Source organism: Hyperoodon ampullatus (assembly GCF_949752795.1).
Source record: "Hyperoodon ampullatus genome assembly, chromosome: 18".
NCBI lineage: Eukaryota > Metazoa > Chordata > Mammalia > Artiodactyla > Ziphiidae > Hyperoodon > Hyperoodon ampullatus.
The window spans coordinates 4,795,707-4,818,836 of NC_136931.1; the positions used below are offsets into that span (position 1 = coordinate 4,795,707).

Here is a 23,130-nt window from a genome sequence, read left to right on the forward strand (position 1 = left end):
GCATGGGCTCTAGGCACGTGGGCTCAGTAGTTGTGGCATGCAGGCTCTAGGGCGCATGAGCTTCAGTAGTTGCACCGTGTGGGCTCAGTAGTTGTGGTGCATGGGCTTAGTTGCTCTGTGACATGTGGGATCTTCCCGGACCAGGGATGAAACCCGTGTCCCTTGCATTGGCAGGCAGATTCTTAACCACTGCGCCACCAGGGAAGTCCTTCCCTTTATTTTTGAAGGATTGTTTTTGCTTTTTTTTTTTTTTTTTTTAAGATATTTTGACATTTTCCCCCTGGTACTTTAAAGCATCTTTCTGTTACGTTTTGGCTTGTGTGATTTCTTTCCCCCCCCACCCCAGCTTTATTGAGATATAATTGACACATAAGATTGTGTAGTTCAAGGTGTACACTGTGTTGATTGCAGCTATTACGATGGCATACCTGGAAATAAGGATAATTTCCCTACCTGATTTCTAGACCTTTCATTTCTTCCTCTTGATTAATTGTATCAGCAGATACTTCCCGAATTTTAACAATAATGATGCCTCCTTCTTATTTCTGACTTGAATGGAAATGCCTCTAGTCTTTTATACATTAAGTGTGATGCTGGCTTTTGTTTTGAGATGTTTCATATATATATATATATATATATATATATATATATATATGTGTATATATATATATATATATGTATACACTTTTCATGCAAAGAAAGTACCCATTTGTATTTGTTATTAAGAGTGTCAAGAGTAGATGTTCAGTTTTATAAAAAACTTTTTTTTTTAGCATCCATGTTTTTCTTCAGAGTTATTAATAAGAAATACCAAATTCTTCCAAATATTAAGGTTCCAAATACTGAGCCATCTTTGTGCTTTAAAAAAAAAATTTTTTTTTAATTTTATTTATTTATTTTTGACTGCATTGGGTCTTCATTGCTGTGCGTGGTCTTTCTCTAGTTGCAGTGAGTGGGGGCTACTCTTCGCTGCGGTGTGCAGACTTTTCACTGTGGTGGCTTCTCATTGCAGAGGATGGGCTTAAGTAGTTGTGGCACGCAGGCTCAGTAGTTGTGGCACACGGGCTTAGTTGCTCCGTGGCATGTGAGATCTTCCCAGACCAGAGCTTGAACCCATGTCTCCTTCATTGGCAGGTGGATTATTAACCACTTTGCCACCAGGGAAGTCCACATCCTTGTGCTTGAAACTGTCACTCTTTTTTTTTTTTAATTTATTTTTGGCTGTGTTGGGTCTTCGTTTCTGTACAAGGGTTTTCTCTAGTTGCGGCAAGCGGGGGCCACTCTTCATCGCGGTGTGCGGGCCTCTCACCGTTGCATCCTCTCCTGCTGCGGAGCACAGGCTCCAGACGCACAGGCTCGGTAGTTGTGGCTCACGGGCGCAGTTGCTCCGTGGCATGTGGGATCCTCCCAGACCAGGGCTCGAACCCGTGTCCCCTGCATTGTCAGGCAGACTCTCAACCACTGCGCCACCAGGGAAGCCCGAAACTGTCACTCTTAATGTGTTCATTCAGTTGGCCCATGTTTAGTGTTTTTGTGGCAGTGTGTATAAATGAGTTGGTCTGTGGTTTCTTGTTTTGTTTTGGTCAGATTTTATGTAAGTCACGCTTTAAAATTGTGCTGGCCCTACAAAAATAATTTAGAATCTTTCTTTCTTCCAGGTTCTAGAAAATGCAAATGAAAGGAATTCCTTAAAGTTTGGGTAGAATTCATCTGGTATTTCTTGGTTTGGTGGTGGAGGGAAGGGGTTAATTATTGATAACCTTATCTTTTTTTTTTTTTTTTTTAATCATCTGGGTTGTCTGAAATCTCTGCTGGGATCAGTTTTGATGATTTTTTTTTATTTCTTAGTAAATTTTCCACATCACTTAAGTCTTCAAATTAATTTACATAGATTGAAATATTTGAAATTTTTCATAGTTGTAGATTATTTTCTGTTTTCCTTTCATTTTTTTTTCTTAGGTTAGGTTCTACCAATTTTGTTTTGTAGTTAATATTGTTTTTATATTATTTTTGCTGTTTTATATTTATTTTTCATTTTTTGAGTTGATTATTAAATGACTAAATAAAAAGAGTAAATGAGAATATATGGGGCTACTTTTTTCTGTGAGCTCTGCTTTACCTTGTGGCACGATCATTGCATTTACAGATTCTGATTGGTGTGTGCGTGATGAGCTTCCAGGTTTTCTGCAGTTCCATTTTGATTTTCTCTTGGGCCCAAGAGTTTTAAAATTTTGCTGTGCTGGAGAATTTCTTCACAGATTCTTTTGTGGTTTTGTTGAACAGTGATTAGAGAGGTCGACTGTATCACATCTACTTCCTGGAATCAATCGAGGTTTCAGTGGTGTCCTTACATGGCAGGTTAGTGATGAGTGAGGTCACCTGTATCTGCTTTTTGAGATCAATTTATTTCCTTGCTTGTGGTCAGTTAAGAGTCTCCTAGTGAAGTTTCTGTGTTTTTCCTAAATTTCCTCTACTGTGCTCTATGAATTTGGATGTTGTGTTGGTACATACCCAGGCCAATTAGATTTTTGGTGGTGGTTATGTCTTATTAAATTCCCTTCTTTGTCTCACTGAATGCTTTTGGCCTGGATTTTTAAAATCTCATCTGACATTTGTAGTGTCACCCCTGTTGCGTGAGTTGTTGTCTGCATTTGCCTGGTATATTTTTGCTCAATTTTTTTGAGTCTATTTTTTTCCTTGAACTTTATTTTGAAATAATTTTAGATTGACATAGAAGTTGTAAAAATAGTGCAGAGAGTTCCTGTGTGCCCATCACCCAGCTTCCCCCAATGAAAACATCTTAAATAACCACAGACCAAATGATCAAAACCAGGAAATCAGAGTTAATGCAATACTATGAACTAAATAGCTCAAACCTTATGTGAATTTTACCAGTTTTTCCATAGTACTTGATTTGAGGCCTACTTGAAGTTAAGGGCACAGTCCTCCAGATAGCAAAGTCTACCCAAGACTTCTGAAACCAATTGCAAGTTCAGGGAATTCCCCAAACCACCCTCAGGTTGGATAATTTGCTAAAAAAAAAAAAAAAAAAAAAAAAAAAAACCTCATGGAAACCTATCATACTGATGGTCATATTTATTACAGGGAAAGGATACAAATGAGAACCAGACAAAGGGAAGAATCTGGGAGAGTTCAAAACACAGAGCCTCTGGTTGCCCTCTTGTGAGTCCTTCTAGAGAATCACTGAGCCTGAGGGTAGTCTTGGGGACCCCTGCCACAAGTTATATGAAATTTTATTACATGTGTAGATCAGTGAAACCACCACTACAATTGGGATACAGAACTGTCCCATCACCCCCAGACTCCTTCAGGTTCTCCCTCGACACTGACACCCTCTTAATCCTACCCTTAGCAACCTCAAATCCATTTTCCATCGTTATAATTTTGTCACCTTGGGGATCTCTGTAAATGGAACCATTTAGTATGTAACCTTTTAAGACTGGATACTATCACTCAGCATAATACCCATGAGATCCATCCAAGTTGTTCTGTGTATGTTCCTTCTCATTGCTGGGGAGAATTCCAGTGTATAGTTGTACCAGTTTCTTTATCTGTTCACCCTCTTAAGGACATTTGGGTTATTTCTAAGATTTGGCTCTTGTAAATAAACTTGCCATGAACTTTCATGCACAGATTTTTGTGTGATAAGTCATCTTTAGGATCAATACCTAGGAGTAGGATTGATGGGTCACGTGCTAAGTGTAAAAGTTTTCAGGATGTTGCCAAGTTCTCCAGAGAGGCTGTAGCATTTACATCCCCATCAGCAACATACAAGAGTTCCAGATGCTTTGCATCCTTGTCATCACTTAGTATTGTCAGTATTTTATTTTAGCCACTTTAATGGGTGTGTAGTGTATTTCATTGTGGGTTAAGGTTGCCTTTCCCTACTGGTTAATGATGTTGAACATCTTTTCTTGTGCTTACTTACCATGGGTTTGTCCTCTTTGGTGAAGACTCAGTTCAAGAATACTGCCCTTTTTCTAAAATTTAACTGTTAAGTTTTGAGATTTAAAAAATATTCTGGCTCCAAGTCCTTTGTTAGATATTATTTGATAATGTTTTTCTTTCAGTGTGTAGGTTGTAAAAAATTCTCTTAATTGTAACTTTCATGAGTAAAATTTTTTAAATTTGTGAAATTCAATTTATCAATTTTTCTTTTCTTTTATGGATAGTACTTTTGGTGTCATGTCTAAGAACTCTTTGCCTAATTCTCAATTCCAAACATTTTCTCTTTTGTTTTCTTCTATGATTTGGTCTATTGCCCATTTTTGGTTAATTTTTGTAGAAAGTATAAGAGGTTCTTTTTTGCTATGGATATCCAGTTGTTGCAGCACCATTTGTTGAAATGAATATTTTTTCTCCCTTGAATTGCTGTTGGCTTTTTGTCAAAAATAAATTGGCTCTACTTGTGTGGGACTATTTCTGGACTCAACTCTGACATTGATCTGTGTGTCTGTTACTTTACCAATATTGCCCTGTCTTGATTACTGTAGCTATATAGTAAGTCTTAAAACCAGGAAATATGTTTCTTCCAACTTTCTGCCTCTTTTTCAGAATTGTTTTAGCTATTTTATAGTTCCTTTGTCTTTTCATATAAATTTTAGAATAAGATTATCTATGTCTTAAAAAAAGATCCTGCTGAGATTTTGATAGAAATTGTGTTAAATCTATAGACCAATTTAGGAAGAACTGATATCTTTACTATATTGAGCCTTCCAAGGCATGAACACAGTATGTCTCCCCGTTTTTTTAGGTTTTCTCTGATTTCTTTCATTGGCATTTTGTAGTTTGCAGCACACACACAGATCCTAAACATGTTTTGTTAGTTTATACTTAAGTATTTCAATTTGCTTCATTGTAAATGTGTATTACGTTTAAATTTTCAGTTTCCAGTTGTTCTTTGCTAGTATATAGAAATACCAGTGATTTTTTGTTAACCTTGTATCTGTGGCTTCCCTAGACTCACTTATTGGTTCTGGAAAGGTTTTTGTTTAGATTCCTTGGGAGTTTCTACATACACAGTGTCATGTGAATAGGGACAGTTTTATTTCCCCCTTTTAAATCTCTTTTCCAGTGCCTTTTAATTTTCTTTTCTTGCTATTATTGCACTGACTAGGAATTCCAGTATTATGCTGAATAGGAATGGTGAGGCTGGACATCTTTGCTTTGCTCTTAATGTTATGGGGGAAGCATTCAGTCTTTCATCATTAAGTATGATGTTGACTATAGAGTTGTTTTTTATTTTTTCTAGATACTTTTCATTTTGTTCAAGAAGTTTCCTTCTATTCCTAGTTCACTGAGTTTTTATCATGAGTGGGGTTTGAATGTTATGAATGCTTTTCCTGCTTCAATTGATATGACCATGTGGTTTTCCTTCTCTAGACTATTAATATGGTGGATTGCATTGATTATTGAATATTGACCTAGCTTTTCATTCTTGGATTAATCCCACTTGCTCATGGTGTCTTGTACTCTTTATATATGGCTGGATCCAATTTGCTAATATTTCACTGAGGATTCTTGTCTCTGTGTTCATGAGGGATGTTGGTCTATGGTACTGTGTTTGTATGGTTTTGATATCAGGGTAATGTTGGCTTCATAAAATGAGTTGAGAAGTGTTCCCTCCTCTTATTTCCTGGGAGGGGTTGTGCAGGATTGTTATTTCTTAAAACGTTTAGTAAAATTTACCAGTGAAACCATCTGGCTTTGGTGATTTCCTTTTTGGGGGACGGTTTTAATGATAACTTCAGTGTCTTTGCTAGTTATACGACTACTCAGATTATGTATTATTTCATCTTCAGTGAGTTTTAGTAGTTTGTGGTTTTCAAGGAATTGGTTTATTTCATCTAACGTGTTGAGTTTAAGTGCATAAAGTTCTTAGTGCTCCTTTATTTTTGGAATATCTTGAGGGAGCTGTATGATAACACCATCTCTCATTCCTAATATTGGTAGTTTGTATCTTTTTTTTCCTTTGCTGAACCTCTAGCAAGACTGATACTTCCATTGATTTTTTTCAAAGAACTGGCTTTTGATTTTTTTTTTTTTCTATTTTTGCCTTTGACTTCATTGTTTTCTGTTCTTTGCTGTCTTTATTTTGGTGAACGGCCCCCTGCTGTTGATGGGTGGAGTTCTATAAAAATAAATGGAGCTAAGCTGCTTAATGGTCCTGTTCTATTACATCCTTGGCGAGAAGAGGGTCTTCACTTGCATGTAGTCCAGTCGATCCGGTATATATAACACTTAGTGGCTAGCTCTTTGTGTCTTATTTGGTAAAAATTTACCTATCCCTATTTTTTCTTTCAAAAGCTTTACTGTTTTACCTTTTACATTTGCAGTTTATCCTGGCTTGTTCTGTATGGTATAAGTCAGGGTTAAGAATACTTTTTTGTTGTTTCTATTGCAAGTATCAATCGACCCTAGTTATTTTTATTATTATTATTATTATTAATTTATTTATTTTTGCAGTACACGGGCCTCTCACTGTTGTGGCCTCTCCCGTGGCGGAGCACAGGCTCCGGACGCGCAGGCTCAGCAGCCATGACATAGGTTCAGCGGCCATGGCTCACGGGCCCAGCCGCTCCACGGCATGTGGGATCTTCCCGGACCTGGGCACGAACCCGTGTCCCCTGCATCGGCAGGCGGACTCTCAACCACTGCACCACCAGGGAAGCCCTTATTATTATTTTTTTTAATGAGAAACCTATTGCTTGGGCCAGCAATTTGCTGAAGAATCCTGAAAAGGGAGGGAGCAGCAGGGAGTGTCCCTGACTCAGAGAGAAGCCCCGTAGCAGGCTGTGTGTGTGTGACGTTATTTAGCCTTTACGTCTAGGCAGTCGCTAAAGGTTGGTAGCTGTGGGCAGGTATCACCCCTGCCCCAAAGGGGTCTTCTCCAGCCAGCCCCCTCCCTCTTGTGGGGGTGGCTTATGTGTGTCTCCTCATTTAGCTCTGGTGTCACTTGGGGCCAAGGAGCCTAGTGAGGCTGTGAATCTTACTTTGGAGGAATGTGGGCTTTGCCTGGGAGCTTCAGGGGTCCACTTTGATCTTCTTCACCCTGTGTGGCCTGGGTGTTACCACCCGGGGCAGCCTGTCTCACAGCTCCTGTGGCTGGGTGTAGTGATTCACTTGTGTGTGTCAGTTTGGCTAGGCCATGGTGCCTAGATGTCTCTGGGAGGTTTTAGATGTGATTAACATTTAAACCAGTAGACTCTGAATGAAGCAGATGACCTTCATCACGTGGGCGGGCCTCATCCAATCGAAGGCTAGAAGACGGAGGTCCCCGAGAAGAAAAGAACCTAGACCCGAGCCCTGCAGTACCAGCTCCTTCCTGAGTCTCCAGCCTGTCGGCCAGCGCTGGAAACGTCGGACTCCCTGGCCCCGACAGTCACGTAAGCCAACTTCTTAACACAAACGTCCTTCTTTCTCTCCTCTCCATCCCGTTGGTTCAATCTCTGGAAAGCCCTGCGTCGGGGGGGTTATAGCTGTGGCCTCATTTCATGAAAGATGGAGTTGCATTTCTGGTTCTCTGTGGTTGTTTTTGCCCGGCCACAGACCTCCCTGCTCTTCCATCTTTCAGCTGGAAGGGTGGACACGTGTTAAGAACAGTCTTGGGGCCAGTGGGAAACAAGCCTCAGGCTGGGGGGACATATTCCGGTTCCTGATTCTGGAGGGAAAGGCCACGTCTTGTTCAGCCTCAAAAGCCGAGGCTTTTGTTTAGGCTGTTCAGGACGTGACTGCCTCTCGCCACATACGTGGTCATGAACCTCAGGTTGTGCGTTTCCCACCTGGCCACGTGTAGGAAAGGGCTGATTAAATCCATCAAAATAATCATCAGGCCCCAGGCATCACACTTAAAAATACCCAAAGCCCCCCTTTAATGGATGAGGAGATGGGGCCTCCATTGGGCAGTGTGACCAGAAGCCTGGGTCCTGCCCTCTCCCCCGCCACCGTCTTCTCATCCTACCAGGGGCTGCATGGCACTAAGCTATGGCACAAATACGTAGCCAGACGTGGTTAATAAAAATCATTGTGATTTAATAAATAGTGAGGTGTTTCTGTGCAGGTCCTTCACTGTTTGGCCCAGGGCCTGGCGGGACAGACTGGTGGATGGACGCAAGGCTGGGCCCAAGCTCCCGGCCGGTTTCCCAGGAATAGCCAGGTGAGTGACCTGACGCCACGGTGTCCTGAAAGCACCTCTCGGAAGAGGCGGGGCAGGGGGAGGGCCACAGTCACATAAAAATATAGATTTAGGGGAATTTTACATGGGTCGGGGTCCACTATACATCTTCCTGGTGGATCTGGGCTTTCTTGGCTCTGGAGCAGAATTTTTCACCTAGTTTGAAGAGCTCTGACAAAATGAACACGGAGGAGGCCAATCCAGTTAAAAGCAACAGATCTGCCAACAGGTGAAGAGAGAAAAAGGTCAGAGAGCGCAAGCTGGCCCCTCTGGTCCCCAGCCCTGCGCTGCCCAGCACCGGAGCCCAGGGGCCGTGGAGTTCTGTTCCCCGTGCTTGGTTCGTTCTGAGTTACAGAGGTGAGGGGCCCGGACCCGGGAGCTGAGGACCAGACTTGCCCCTCCCCTGCGGGGGCAGAGATCTCCCCAGCCCAGCATCCGAAACGCTGCAGCGCCAGCTCCACAAGGACCAGCTGGCCTTCGCAGGCGGCTCAGAGCTGGGGGGCGGGCAGGATGCAAGCTGCAGCTGGAAGGAGACCCTTCCCTGGGCAGATGCCCCCGGCCACAGCTCAGGCTTCCAGTCCAGCCCGACTCCGGCTTGTTGTGGAGGGCTGGCCCTATGTTCTCCCCCTGAGCCTTTGCTCGGCTCCCTGTGGGCAATGATTCGTGACGGACATGGTGCCCAGCACAGGCCCTGCACTTCCTTTAGACTTGGGAAGCTTCCTGAATTCCCAGTGGATGGAAACATCTGTAAAAAAACATTTTTAGGTTCTTTTCTTTTCTCCATACCCTCAGGGACCCTGCTGTTTAGATTTTGGGGAAGAAGAAGCTGAGGGTTCCCAGTCTTGCCCAAAGGTTTTCAGTGCCCTTGTCTCCACCACCTCGGATGCTGCTGAGCATTTCATGATCCTGGGATGGGCCCCACCCTGTGCTCTGCCTTGGGGGCTGCCTCGCCAGCCCCCTCACCCTCTGGCTCCCCAGTGGGGTCTGGGATTGCCGATGGAAAGCGGGGTCGGCGGTCACCCGGGTGCCCTCCCTGCACTGCTGCTCTCCAGGCCGCCTCCTCCCACTTCTGGTCCCTGTCACCACCGTTTCAGGCAGAGGAGGCCAAGCCACCCGGCGCAGCTTCCGAAGAGAGACCATGGATCTGCCAGAAGCCTGCTGAAGATGCAGGGGAGTCCCTGGGGTCCCCCACATGGCATGTGTGCTTGGGGCCCAGAGAGCTGTGGTCATTGCATGTGGCCCTTTCAGCAGGAACTGCCAGCTGGCCCACTCCTACCTCCAGGTAAGTGGGGTCCCAGTGACACAGGCCCTGTTAAAACCCCCAACAGGGTAAACTCACTCCTAAGCTGGGGCAGCACATCACAGGCTGAGCCCAGACTGTGGTCCATCCTGGTGCTGCCCCTGGGCCTCACCGTCCCTGCTCTGAGCCTCCTGCTCTGGGGCAGGGAGGGGGTGGGCCGGGACGTTGAGACCCCTGTGCCCTCTGCTGACTCCTAGGAGCTACCCCCGTGTTTCCTGCCTTCTCCACTCCCCCCATCACGTCGCCTCCACTCCCCCCATCACGTCGCCTCCTCCTACCCAGTGCAGATGTCCAGGAACGAGCCCAGTCCTTTGGGGACAGGATGGCCCCATGCGGGGACTTCACACCCTGGAGAGGTCTGCAGCTGCCCCGTGCATGCGGCGAGGACGGCTGCGGTCCCGGGTGACGCCTCCCACTCACCGAGCGCCCCCAGGTTCTCCGTCTGGAAGACCTTCTGCAGGGGCGGCAGGTAGATCACCGCCAGCTGCCCCAGGACAGACCCGAGCACAGAGTAGAGGAACGTGCGGTTCCTCAGGAAGCCGATCTCGACTATCAGCTTGGTCTGCGGAGACGAAGGGCACAGTTGGGGCACAGGAGCCGCCCAGAGACTAGGGCCGGGAAAGCAGGAGCCGGTGCTGCCGGGGGCAGCGGGGTCTCACCTGGGAGCGGCAGGTCAAGGCGTTGAAGAGGTCGAAGAGCACGAAACAGGTGAAGGTCATGGTTGTGGTGCGCGGGGTGCTTGCCTTGTCTTCGGGCATCTGGAACGCGAGTGCACAGGGTGAGAAGGTGCAGGGGAGGCGGGGACTCCGCCCTCAGGACCCGTTAGAACCGACAGGTCTGTGCCTCTCCCCCCGCCTGGCTGAGCACATGTGCTGGACAAAGGCGGGGCCTCTTCCGGGCCGTTGAGGATGCAAGAGCCCAGCTGCTCCTCGGGGGGTGCCGTGGGGAACACTCCTGCGAAAAACAGACCTGGGGCTTGTCCGGCGCCCCGTCCCCCCTCCCGCACAGGGGCGAGCTGGGTTTAAACGCCTGGACGACCACATGCCTAATTCTCTATCTAGCTCACTGGCCGTCTCAGCACAGGGGCTGCCTGAACCTGCAGGCCACGGAAAGGTGACGCATAATGAGATCCCCTACAGTGAGAACAGACGGCCTCTTCGGTAAGTGGTGCTGGGAAAACTGGACAGCTACATGTAAAAGAATGAAATTAGAACACTCCCTAACCATACACAACAATAAACTCCAGATGGATTAAAGACCTAAATGTAAGGCCAGACACTATAAAACCCCTAGAGGAAAACATAGGCAGAACACTAACATAAATCAGAGAAATATCTTCTTTGATCCACCTCCTAGAGTAATGAAAAGAAAAACAAAGACAACCCACAGAATGGGAGAAAATATTTGCAAATGAGGCAACTGACGAGGGCTTAATCTCCAAAATATATAAACAGCTCATACAGCTCAATATCAACAAAACAACCCAGTCAGAAAATGGGCAGAAGACCTAAATAGACATTTCTCCAAAGAAGACATACAGATGGCCAAAAAGCACATGAAAAGATCCTCAACATCGCTAATTATCAGAGAAATGCAAATCAAAACTGTAAGAGATAACACCTCACACCGGTCAGAATGGCCATCATCAAAAAGCCTACAAACAATAAATGCTGGAGAGGGTGTGGAGAAAAGGGAACCCTCTTGTACTGTTGGTGGGAATGTAAATTGATACAGCCACTATGGAGAACAGCATGGAGGTGCCTTAAAAAACTAAGAATTACCCAGACAAAGCTATAATTCTAAAAGATACCTGCACCCCTATGTTCACAGCAGCACTACTCACAAAAGCCAAAACATGGAAGCAGCCTCACCGTCCATCAACAGAGGAATGCATAAAGAAGATGTGGTACATACATACAATGGAATATTACTCAGCCATAAAAAAGAATGAAATGATGCCATTTGCAGCAACATGGATGGACCTGGAGATTATCATATTAAGTAAGCCAGACAAATATATGATATCACTTATATGTGGAATCTAAAAAAAGATACAAATGAACTTATTTACAAAACAGACTCACAGACTTTGAAAACAAACTTATGGTTACTAAAGGGGAATCATTGGCAGGGAAGATAGATTGGGAGTTTGGGATTAATTTATACACACTACTACTACATGTAAATAATCAACAAGGACCTACTGTGTAGCACAGGGAACTCAGTATTCTGTAATAACCTATAAGGAAAAAGATTCTGAAAAAGAATGGATACATGTATATGTATACCTGAATCACCTTGCTGTACACCTGAAACTAACACAACATTGTAAATCAACTCCACCCCAATATAAAATAAAAATTAAATAAAAAGTAAGATCTCGGGCTTCCCTGGTGGCACAGTGGTTGAGAGTCCGCCTGCCGATGCAGGGGACGCAGGTTTGTGCCCCGGTCCGGGAGGATCCCACATGCCGCGGAGCGGCTGGGCCCGTGAGCCATGGCCGCTGAGCCTGCGCATCCGGAGCCTGTGCTCCGCAACGGGAGAGGCCACAACAGGGAGAGGCCCGCGTACCGCAAAAAAAAAAAAAGATCTCCCAAATAGTCACCTCCTGAGAATAAGACAGGAGTTTCTTTAGTAGATGTCAGATTGTCTCCTGGGGATAATAGAAAGCAGGAGACGCACTGTGTCCCATTTAGGAAAAAATCTGCTGCCTTTTCTCTGCCTGTGAGGCCTCACGTCCCTTCCGCCCGGTCCCACCTCTGCAGCGTTGGCTCGCAGTCCCTCCCCGCCCTCTGCTGCCCTGCACGTGTGTTTGTCTCCCCCAGCCACGGCGCCTGCGCCCCTGGGGGCCGGGACCACACCCCTGCCCCGCGTCTGCCACTGCACAGACCCGTTGGCCAAGCCCATGAGGACTCCCCCACCTCTTTCCAGAAGATGAAGAGGGTCCCGCTGATGATGGTGGCGGCCGACAGGAGGATCTTCAGGATGAGGGCTCTGCCGAGTATCACGTCCTTGATGTGCCGTGGCGGCTGCCTGAGGGTGTCCCTGTCGACCGGCTCTACCCCCAAGCTGCTCGGAACAAAACCGGATGCTTTGAAATAAACCACTGAAAAGACGTGCAGTGGTTAAATGCGCGAGGCCACCCGGCGAAGTGACGCACAAGGGTCCACATCGAAGGCCTGGATGGGCGCGGGCAGTGCCTCCAGGTTGTCCCCGGCCCCTCCTGCCTCACGTCCTCTGCTCTGCTGCCACAGCCTGGACCCCACCGACAGCCCAGCAGCTCCACCGCCCTCCCGCATCCCCAGCCACGACTGCGGTGACAGAAGACCATGCCTGTGGCCAACCACGTGGTCCTGAATGGTGCCCGGTCGTTCCCCGTTACCTCGGAGACCCCCGCCCCCAGCTCGGGCCTGGCCTCATCCCAGCTGGCCTGGAGAAATGGGATCCTGGCCCTGCCCACTGAAGAGCCCCCAAGCAACTGAGGGGACCTGCCTTCAGCCAACTCCAAGGCAGCGGGATCGGGGCTGGGCCCGCAGTGGAAGGTGTGGGGCACCAAGGAGGGAGCAGGCTGGGGGTCGCCCACGCGGGGCAGATACGGCTGGGGTCCGACTTTGCTCGCGCCCCGTTCCCGGGGAGAGCACGTATACGAGGTGCCCTCTCGCTGGGCGTCGGGGGCAGCAAAGCCGTCTCCGGTGGTGATTAGATTAATAACCAACAATTCAGCTGCACCGACAGCAACACCCGCCTTGTGCTGAGACACAGGGAAGTGCCTCGCTCGCTCACACCGGCCTCCCTGCCTCCAGGGCCCATCCTTCCTCCTGCATCATTCACTCGGTTAGCCTCACGCTCCCTCCTCATTCATCCAGCCAATAACGTCCTGAGCACCTAGTGTGTGCCGGGCACCACTGTAGGAGTCGGGGATCCTGCAGGGAACAAAAAACCCTTGCCCCCAGGAAGCTGACATGCTAAAGGGGAGATGGATTATGGTCAGATAAACAAGGAAATATGTTCCCCTCTAGGCAAAAATAAAGCAGGGTAAGGTGACTGGGAGGGAGAAAGCTGCTGCTAGAGAAATCAGGGAGGACTTCTTGGAGGCAGTGACCCAAATGAAGAGAGGACTCGAGCCATGCAGGTAGCTCAGGGAGAGAGCATTCCAGGCAGAGGAGCAGAAAGTTCGTCGTCCCCCTGCCCGCCCACCAGACGCCGCCTCCTGCGCCTGGTGCATCCCCTTGCCGTCTCCCCAGCACGCTCCCCACTGCCTTACCTCTGCGCCGGCGGCCCGTCCATGATGATGTTGATCCACAGGATCTGCATGGCATTGAGGGGGCTGGGCAGGTTGCACACGGTGGACAGTGTGATGAGGCTCAAGGCCGAGATGCTCCTGCAGGGCACACACAGGGCACTGTCACCAGCTGCTCCCAGACCTGGCACACGGCGGGGACGCCGGCCTCGACTTACGTGCTCAGCTGAAATCGGACAAAGTTCTTGATGTTATGAAAAATCCCCTTGCCTTCCTCCACCGCATTCCTGCCAGAGAGGAGAAAGCATTTATTCACAAAGACGGCCGGGAGAGAAGGGTCAGCCAGCTCCGTCACCTGCTAAAGGAAGCGACGGTGTCACCAGAGGTCACGTTTCTCCTTGCTGGCATTCTCGGGGAATCACCAGTAGAGGATGCCGATGTCCTAACAGGTGGCTTCAGCCGCTGGGGACTGGTCCCCAGGCCACGATCACCATTCTGTCCAAAGACTGTAGACCATCCTCTCGTCCGAGCCCTGGGACCCCAGCCCTCACCCAAGGCTCCCGAAGGTGCCCCTCGCTGATCCACCAAGGAGAAGGGTCCCCCGTGGCCCTGCTTTCCGTGAGGTGGGGGGTGGGCCTGGGGACACCGTGTATACCCACCACAGCAGAGGAGGGGGCTGCCACCCCAGGCATTTTTGCCACTGAAGAAACACCTAAAGAGCAGCTTACATGATGGCTGAGAAGTCATCGTCCACCAGGATCATGTTGGCGGCCTCCTTGCTGACGTCCGTCCCTGTCTGCCCCATGGCAATCCCGATGTCCGCCGACTTCAGGGCGACCGCGTCGTTCACCCCGTCCCCCGTCATGGCCACGATCGCCCCTGACTCCTGCAAAGCCTTTGGAAAGAGGAGGCCAGTGGAGGCCTGCAGCCTGAGGACCTGCCTTCCAGATCCTTCCCTCCTTCTGCCCCGCCTCTCACACTGAGTGGTCCACGGCAAAGGCCCCTCTCTAGAGGGCACTGGGGTCAGCTGGCCCGGGTCTGAATCCCAGTTCCCCCCGTACGAGCTGTGGGCACGGGGCAAGCCCTGAACCTAACCTCAGCTTCTCTATCTGCAAAGTGGGAGCACAGTCCCTCCTTATCAGGGCTGTTGTGAGCCCTAAACTAAGAACAGAGAGGGGACAGTGCCCGGCACAGAGCGAAGGCGTGAATGTGTTATCCATCACCACACCAACTAAAAACTGTCGCTTGCCGTCTGGTTCTATAAGGATGAAGTCACTGGCCACTGCAGCCGCTGATCTTCCACAGCCCCTGAAAGGAGTTCAGGGCGGAGATCGGGAATGAGGGGAGAACTGCCAGAACAAGCCTTCAGATGGTTGGCTGTTTCCAGGAGCAGATTTTATGCACCCAGATTCTTACAACTTTTCGTATCTAGAAAAGCACTAAAATCACTAACAGAGACGTCTGCTCCTCGTGGCCAGGAGCAGCCTTCTGCCAAAACGTGTGCATGACTGCTGGTACCCCCTTCACTAAAGTCACATACATGCCCCACCCCCTACCTCTTCGGAGCGGCCCCTCAGAGCTGAGACGCTGTCTCCCCAGCTGTAGTCCTCAGTTTGCCCCCAATAAAACTTAACTCACAGCTCTCACGGTGTGCTTTTCAGTCAACAACCATTAACAAATAATAATCAGCTCACCCCCTGAATCCATGTGGTACCCAATAAGTATTAATATTCTCTTTGAGGAATGACTGGCACAGAGATTCACTCTGTAGAACTAAAAAACCCCAAAATGACACAAAAGGAAAAACACACGTGTTAAAGAGCAACTTTTCAAAGCATCCGTGTGCGGGAAAACGCAGGAGTCTCTCGTTCTAGTCCTTTCGTTTTTGATGCACCATCAGAAAGCACCTGCGCTGGGCCAGGCAGCTGCCAAGGGCTTCACAGGCCCTGCTTCCTTTCTTTCTTTTTTTTTTTTTTTGGCCGCGCCATGCAGCATGTGGGATCGTAGTTCCCTGACCAGGGACTGAACCCGCACCCGCTACACTGGAAGCGTGGAGCCTTAACCACTGGACAGCCAGGTAAGTCCCCTGGCTTCGTTTCACCCTCTCCTGCCTTGTGAATTAGCTGGTGTCATTCTGTCATTCACATTATCCCCATTTTACAGATGAGGAAACTAAGGCCTGGAGTTAAATAACAGGAATACACCAAGGAGCACCCGACTAACGAAGGCTGGGCTCTGCGTTTCTCCCTTTGCGCCACCCAATTCCCGCTCCCCGCTTTTGGTATACGTGGCACGGGACCCCCAGTTCTCCCCTCCCCAGAGGCCAGTGCAGAGGAGGCGGCCACCGCTGGGCCCTGGACCACCTTGTGAGCAGAGCCGCCACCGCCCTGGGCTGTGCCCTGAGGGACCAGAGAGGCACACAACTGACCTTGATGATTTTGAGTTTGTGCTTTGGGCTGGTCCTGAAGAAGACAGACACCTGGATACGGAGACGGGAGAGGGCCGAGCATCAGTGACTGAGGAGGTGGCACCTTCACCCCACGCCCCTCGGTGGCGAGCCTCGGGAGGACCCCACCTTCCCGACGCGCTTGGCCAGCTCGCCCTGCTCGGCGCTTTCCACCTCTTCCCCGGACATGGCGCTCAGCTTCCCGTTGCACAGGCCGATGTTTCTTCCTGCAGGGTGTGGACAGTCCCTTCTGAGGGCCTGAGCCTGTGGTGCCTAAACGTGCCCCTCACGCCACCTACCTGACATCAGGCCCCGCCTTGGCCACAGGGAAAAACAAAACCACAGTGGCCCCAATTAGAGAGCACCTGCTATGGTATCTGACCTTAATTCCATCCACAGAATGAACTGGCAACAAAGGCCTCTTATCCCCACTCTAAAGATGAGGAAACAGAGAGCAGTGACTTTCCCAAGGTCATAGGGCTAGTAAGTGCTAATACTGGACCTGACATGGTTCTTTCTGTCTGATTCCAGAGTCTGATCTTTCCATGGTGCCAGGCTGCCTCAAGACAGAGGGGGAAGAAACCCAAGGTGTGGCAACCCTGCTAACAGTAATAAAAAGAGTAGGAGGAGGAAGGTTGCTAGCCCTCTGCTGATGAAAAGCCTGAGGGTCAGAGTGGCTCAATGGTTTGCCAAGGGCACACCGCTACTGGCAGAAGCCAGGCTGGAAGTGTGTACAGGCAGTGATGCTGCCTGTGGAGATGAGGTGAGATCATGGATGGAAGGCCCCCAGGACAGAGAATGTTCTCGGTGCACACGAGGTCTTTTCCTCTTTAGGAGAACCTGCCAACATTTTAGAGACAAACACCCACTCGGAAGGTGGGATGCTGGTCCTCGAACCTCAGAATCTCTTCCAAGCACGTGGAAGGAAGGTGTGAGCTCTCCTGACCAGGTCCCTCGAGGAGGAAGCACTGGTAGCGACCCTCACCCTCCACCCCATTCCCTGGTTACCTATTGCCAAGGCCGTCTCCAGAGCATCTCCCGTTATCATTTTCACGGACAAGCCCGAATCAGAGAGAACGTGGACTGCTTCCTCCACGCCAGCCCTCGGAGGGTCGATGATTCCGATGAGACCCAGGAACGTCAGCTTCCCCAGCTCGGGCCCAGAAGCCAGGGCCAGCACTGCAGACAGAGCAAGACCCACAGAAGGCTCAGAAGATTTTCGTCCCGTCAGCCCAGCCCCACCGTGTCCCAGACCCTCTTCTGTCCGCGAGGGGCTTGGGCACTAAGTCCCTGGACCACAAGGGAAGGGACGATCTTTCCGGTGGTCGTCAGGCCCGTGCAGGGCAGCGGCTGTTGACGGCTCACCCACGATGGAGAGCAGGGTAAGCAGCAACTTGCCCAGCGGGAGACGGGCCTCTGGGCACCGGTGGTGCAGTCCCCAAGGGGAGTGGCCACGAGAACACCCGTGGGCTGGCACATAAGGGCGCATTTCTGATGGCCTGCCTATCTGTCATTGCCAGCAGACTCGGGGCAACAGCTACCAAGGTCAAGAAAAATGTGCAGGAGGCAACACGGGTCAGAGGACTCCGTTTCAGTGGCACAGAAGCCAGGCCCGGCTCTTGGGGACAGGTGCTCTGAGGGGGTGGTGTGAGAACTGACCTTACTTTGTCACCTTACTGATATGGGAGGGGAGATAGGCCAGCAAGTTCCAGCTGTGATCCCTCAGTCATGACACCGTACCAGTGATGCCAGGGGGTGTGCCAGCGATGCGGGTACCATTCCCCCCTTTCTCAAAGCAACCCTCCCTGCCCTGCTCAGCTAAGCTCAGCTCTGTTCTGTCATGCCCTCACCTTCTAGGCTTGTCAGTTTATAATTACCGTCCCCTGAAGGGGAAAACTAGGGCAACTGAAACCAATACAGCAAGCCAACGCTTCTCACTTTCCCCTGAGGGAATACACGTGTTCCAGAGTGTTTTTAGACATTTTCTCTGAAAACCGACAGGCTGACATATGACACTACGGGAAACGTGAGATTTAATGTTCAGCCCATCGGGGAAGGCGTCGGCCCTGGTGCAGAAAATTGGAAATGGCCAAGGAATGAAATGTCTATTAATTTACAAGAGCTTTGGGTTTTCCTGACAGCGAGCCGTGAGCAAGACGACCAATCGGGAAAATCATTGTTTCAGGGGCGGCCTGTTCACCTGTCTTAGAAAACTCAGAACCTCTTCTTGCACACGTGAGCTGCGTCTGGGATAACGGGTGTCATCTGGCGGCTGAGATGGGTGGGGGTCTCCCTATCTTTCATCTGCCCAAGAGAGCCCACCCTGGCTTTGCTTGCATTAGCATCCTGCCTGACACCACTCTGATCATCACTGCGTTGACTCAGGACCCTGCGTTAATACACTTGAGAAGTCAGTGTTATGTGCAAACTTAGAGCTTGGGGCTGGGACCACAGGCACTGACCCCGCAGGCCGAGCGACCCCATTCTCTTCTCCTCCTGCTGGCAGAAGGCTCGCTGCTGGGGCGTCAGCGGCAGGGGGATACCCCCATGGTTGTACATGGTACAGTAACGAATCACTTCCTCGAAGGCCCCCTTCATGAAGTAGACGTCTTCCTGCTCCTTGGAAAAGACAAAAGGAAAAAAATCGCCTGACACTGGCTGCTTCAGCTCTTGGTGACCGTCACCTCATCCACACAGAGATGTTCACGGCAGGGTTATTTATCCCGGACCGTCATTGTTTACCGATACAGGACAGGTTAGAGAAGTTACAGGAAATCCACGCAATGGAATACCTTGCAGCCCAGAGGGGTGAGGCCGATCTCTGACCCAAACCAGGCCCCGCCCTACATCGGGCTCCCTGGTTGATGTCACGCAGAGCATCCACACGTTTCACGAACTGGTCATATCCCAGCCAGTGCTGTGCCTTTAAGTGTGTGACTGACCACTAGATGTCTATTTCAGGGAGACTTCCAAGCAAGGCAGGCACCATGAACTTGGCCCATAAGAATGAACCCAAATGAGCAGGTGACCCGTTTGCTGTGTATTTGTTAAGCTCCGTCTCCCCCAGACCGTAAGCGCCAGGTGCCTTGTCAGTGTGGGTCACACTGTAACCCCGGCACGAGCACAGCGCCTTCCTACTTGCAGTGGGCAGCGAATGAGCTTGTGCCAACTGACATGGAAAGCTCTCCAAGACACATTTAAGGGAAAAGAGCAAATTATACACACTGTATACGGCATGACCTTCTTTTGAAACTACCACCCCCCATGTTGCATTTGCACATTTAGAATCTGGAACACTCTATCTCTGACTGCTAAGGGGTGTTAGCATGGGTGGGGAGTGGGTAGGGAGAAAAGAGGGGCAGAATTGTCGTGAGCTTCCATTTTTGAAGTTACATTTCTATAATTTTTTTCAATGAAAATATATTACCATTGCCTTTGGGGGGGAAATAAGATTTGAAGGTATTAAAACATTAAAAAAAAAAACCAAAACCCCTCTTAAGCACCCGGAATTTATATGCCTGTCCACTCATGGCAAAGACCTGGGATAAGCTGGCCGAGCTACCCGCCACTGTGAATGAGATGGGAAATCTCAGCATGGGCAAGACGTGACAGATTCCAGAAAGAGCAGAAGGTTTGGAGAAAAAGGTAGAAAGAAGGCAATAAAAATCTCTTAAAAAAAAAAGTTTTTTCATTTCAGAAAATCTGAAAAGCTACAGAAAATTTAAAAAGAAAAAAGTGGGGGGAAAACGTTGGCTGAATCCCCACCCAGGCACAGCCAGTAAGAATTTGGTACCTGTTCCCCTGGTGGCCTAGAACCTATGTGTGTACACACATGCGAGTTCACTGTCCACACCATCTATGGTGGATGCCGGGGTGTGTGTCCTGGATCCCCCTTCAGGATGAAGGCGCGTTCCCCCGTTGTGACAGTTACATGAGATCATATGTGTAAAGAACTCAGCACAGGGATGTGGAAAAAGGACCCTAAGTTAGCAATGGGGTCAGTGTCGTCAGTAGGACGTGCAGTCACGCCAGTAGTAATTACTCAGTCATTGTACTGTAGGCCAGTGAGTCTCACACGTGAACTTGCATCAGAATCCCCAGCAGACACAGGTGACCGGGTCCCAGCCCTGGAATTTCTGATTCAGTGGGTCTGGGGTAGAGCCTGAGAATCTGCATTTCAAACAAATTCCAAGGTGATGCTCCTGCGGGTTCAGGGACCCCACTTTGAGAACCAGAGATTCAGATGACAGTCTCAGAAGAGGACCCAAGATAATCAAAGGCTTAATTGCCATCAACTGAACTTTCACATATTTGGAAGCTCACAGAAGTAGCCAGGAACTTTAAACTCTCCTGATGTCTGCATTTTGCTTTGCTGGAAAGGGGCACAGAGGCAGACTCACCTCATTCTTGGGGCTGCATTGAACCGCCATCCACTTCTGCTCCGAACTGAATGGAATCTCTTTTTTTCGCATGTATGAATCTTTAATATCACTTAAGCCCATCTAGGAAAATAAAATGGGACGTTTTCAGTGAGTCATCCTAAACCAATCTCTAGGCAAAGCTCAGTCCGTTTAAATTATTCATTATTCAAACCACCTCAGGCAGATGAGAAACCCAAGCATTTAGCACACAGAGAAAAGCCATTTGCTTTCAAACGTCCCACCCGAAAAGAAATCAATCTCTTTTCTCTTGTCCCAGAGGCACAGCCTGATGGCCTCTGCCACAGCTTCTAGCTGGAACCTGTGGGGTTTCTGCCGGGATGAATGTTTCAGACTTGAAGAGGCAGCAAAAGGAGCCCTGGGAAGTGGGGTCACCACCTGGGGTCCCTTCCAGGCCTCACATTCACTCTCTCTTTGCTGGCTTTCAGGCCAGTTCCTTGACAGCTCTGAGCCTTGGTTTGCCCAGTTGTAAACCAATCCTAACCCATGCATCCCATCGCCCCCCAAGGGGTGAAAATGGGTTCTTAGGGGGTGAAAAAAATCTCCTTTTATGTATAAAGCACAGATACCCATACAGTACAGGAACAGATACATACTATTGGGCTGACAAAAAAGTTCGTTTGGGTCTTTCCGTAATGTCTGCGGTATTAAAATCTTATGGGGGGAGTGATTAGGGAAAAAACATCTAAAAAGTCTCGTTAGGGGAGTGTCATCTGTTGCATTGTGTCCCTCAAAGACTTATGGAAGGTGTAATTCCCCAGTGCCTGCGAACAGGATCTGATTTGGAAATAGGGTCTTTGCAGGTGTAACGAAGTTAAGATGAGCTGGTTAGGGGGAGCCCATGCCGGTATGACCGGTGTCCTTCTAAGAAGAGGACAAGGCCATGTGAGGACCTCCCTCACTCAGACAGGACCTGGAATTGTGCTGCCAATGTAGCTCCGAGTGAAAGAATTCCCCACGCAGACGTCACAGACCTCCTACCTTCATTGCCAGGGCCATCAAGGCGCCTTCCGTGGGCTGCCCCATCATGGCGTTCTTTCTGATGATGGCGTTGTTGGCGACACAGCCTGCCTGGAAGGAGAGGTTTCCGAAGGTCGTTTGTTAGTATTTGGAGCTGCACCCACCAGGGTCCCGGGCTTACTCAGGCACGTGAAAAGGTGCAGCCCTGAACACTGGACCCATTTTCAGAGCTGGGGCTGGCATAGGGGCCAGGGACAAGTTTACTCTTCAAAATACATCAGTCCCCGATCTTCAAAATCCACACCATTAATATTTACTGACTCTGCTGAATGTTGGTCGTCACACAGTTGTCATGAGGAAGTGGAAAGGCAGGCAGACTGGGGGGGGTCACGCATGTGGGGTGATGGCCAGTGCCCGCTAATGGGGACGGGGTTTCTGATTGGGGCGACGAAGCGTCCTGGAATTAGACAGCAGTAATGGCTGCACAACCTTGTGAATATACTAAAACCCACTGAACTGTACACTTTAAAAGGGTGAATTCTGTGGTGTGCGACCTACATCTCAATTTAAAATAATAACTGAAAAAAGAGAAGTAGAAACAAATAAACAAAAAGAGCACGGGGGTGAATCCCGGCTCCCTCCCACTCACTGGGGGACCTTGGGCACTCAACGCTACCTCTCTGAGCCCCCCGTTTTGTTTTTTTTTTTGGCCGGTGCTGTGCATGCCAGCATGCCGTATCTTAGTTCTCCAACCAGGGACCGAACCTGTGCCCCCTGCATTGGGAGCGCGGCGTCTTAACCACTGGACCGCCAGGGAAGTCCCGAGCTCCCGTTTCTCAATCTGCACAACTGAGATAATGGGGCAGCCCTCTCAGGGCTCTGTTAATTGTCACCGTGGAGGTGGGACCTGCGCGGAGGGGATGGTGGTCAGACTTCCCGTGGGGAGGGGACGTGAGCTCCTGCGAGGATAGGTATGGCTCACATCACAAGTACTGGTGGTCACAACAGGCAGCGTTCGTCCCGTGCTTGTTTCCCGACATTCACGGAGCCCCTTCCCTGTCCAGCCAGCAAGGGGGGAGGAAGGTGCTCCCGGCTCTTCCTTTACGTCCCGTATTTCCATCTGTATCTGGGCCGCCGTGACAACCTGACCCCTGGGCCGTGGCCCGGTCATCACCGAGAACCAGCTGGTCCAACTGCTGTCTCTCTTTCCGGAGAGAGTCCCCATTAGCTCTGTTTTAAATGCACGTTTACTTCCACGGTGGCACTTCTGACACTTACCTCAACTAATTTCCCCACTGAGACGTTGGAAAACTGCTTAATGACTTCCTTTGAGGGTACAAGACACACAGTCCCTTGGCCATTGTAGCCAACTCCGCTGACCTACAGGGCAAAGGCAAAAAACAGGGCATCACTAGGAGGCAAAAAGACGCTTCCCCGCTTGACCCATATCCCTTTCTGGGGATCCATCCCCAAGGACATGGTCCCACCACGAACACATCTCCAAGCATGAAATGTCCCCTGCAGGATTACGTATTAATCAGATACCTCACC

General features: G+C 49.4%; 1 protein-coding gene across 1 annotated transcript in view; it reads right to left on the bottom strand.

Moving 5' to 3' along the window:
• Window positions 1-8,051: 8,051 nt before the first annotated feature.
• The window catches only part of ATP2C2 (ATPase secretory pathway Ca2+ transporting 2), a gene marked incomplete at its 5' end in the record, with an annotated part of 82,181 nt that continues 67,102 nt past the window's right edge, over window positions 8,052-23,130 (bottom strand). The window contains 14 exons of the mRNA XM_079724275.1: window positions 8,052-8,413; window positions 9,915-10,056; window positions 10,154-10,252; window positions 12,416-12,563; window positions 13,759-13,875; window positions 13,953-14,021; window positions 14,463-14,629; window positions 16,163-16,213; window positions 16,310-16,407; window positions 17,189-17,359; window positions 18,643-18,799; window positions 20,581-20,682; window positions 21,601-21,690; window positions 22,858-22,959. Of these exons, the coding sequence (XP_079580401.1) occupies window positions 8,295-8,413; window positions 9,915-10,056; window positions 10,154-10,252; window positions 12,416-12,563; window positions 13,759-13,875; window positions 13,953-14,021; window positions 14,463-14,629; window positions 16,163-16,213; window positions 16,310-16,407; window positions 17,189-17,359; window positions 18,643-18,799; window positions 20,581-20,682; window positions 21,601-21,690; window positions 22,858-22,959 (1,632 nt within the window). The 3' untranslated portion in view covers window positions 8,052-8,294. The remainder of the gene's footprint in view (window positions 8,414-9,914; window positions 10,057-10,153; window positions 10,253-12,415; window positions 12,564-13,758; window positions 13,876-13,952; window positions 14,022-14,462; window positions 14,630-16,162; window positions 16,214-16,309; window positions 16,408-17,188; window positions 17,360-18,642; window positions 18,800-20,580; window positions 20,683-21,600; window positions 21,691-22,857; window positions 22,960-23,130) is intronic.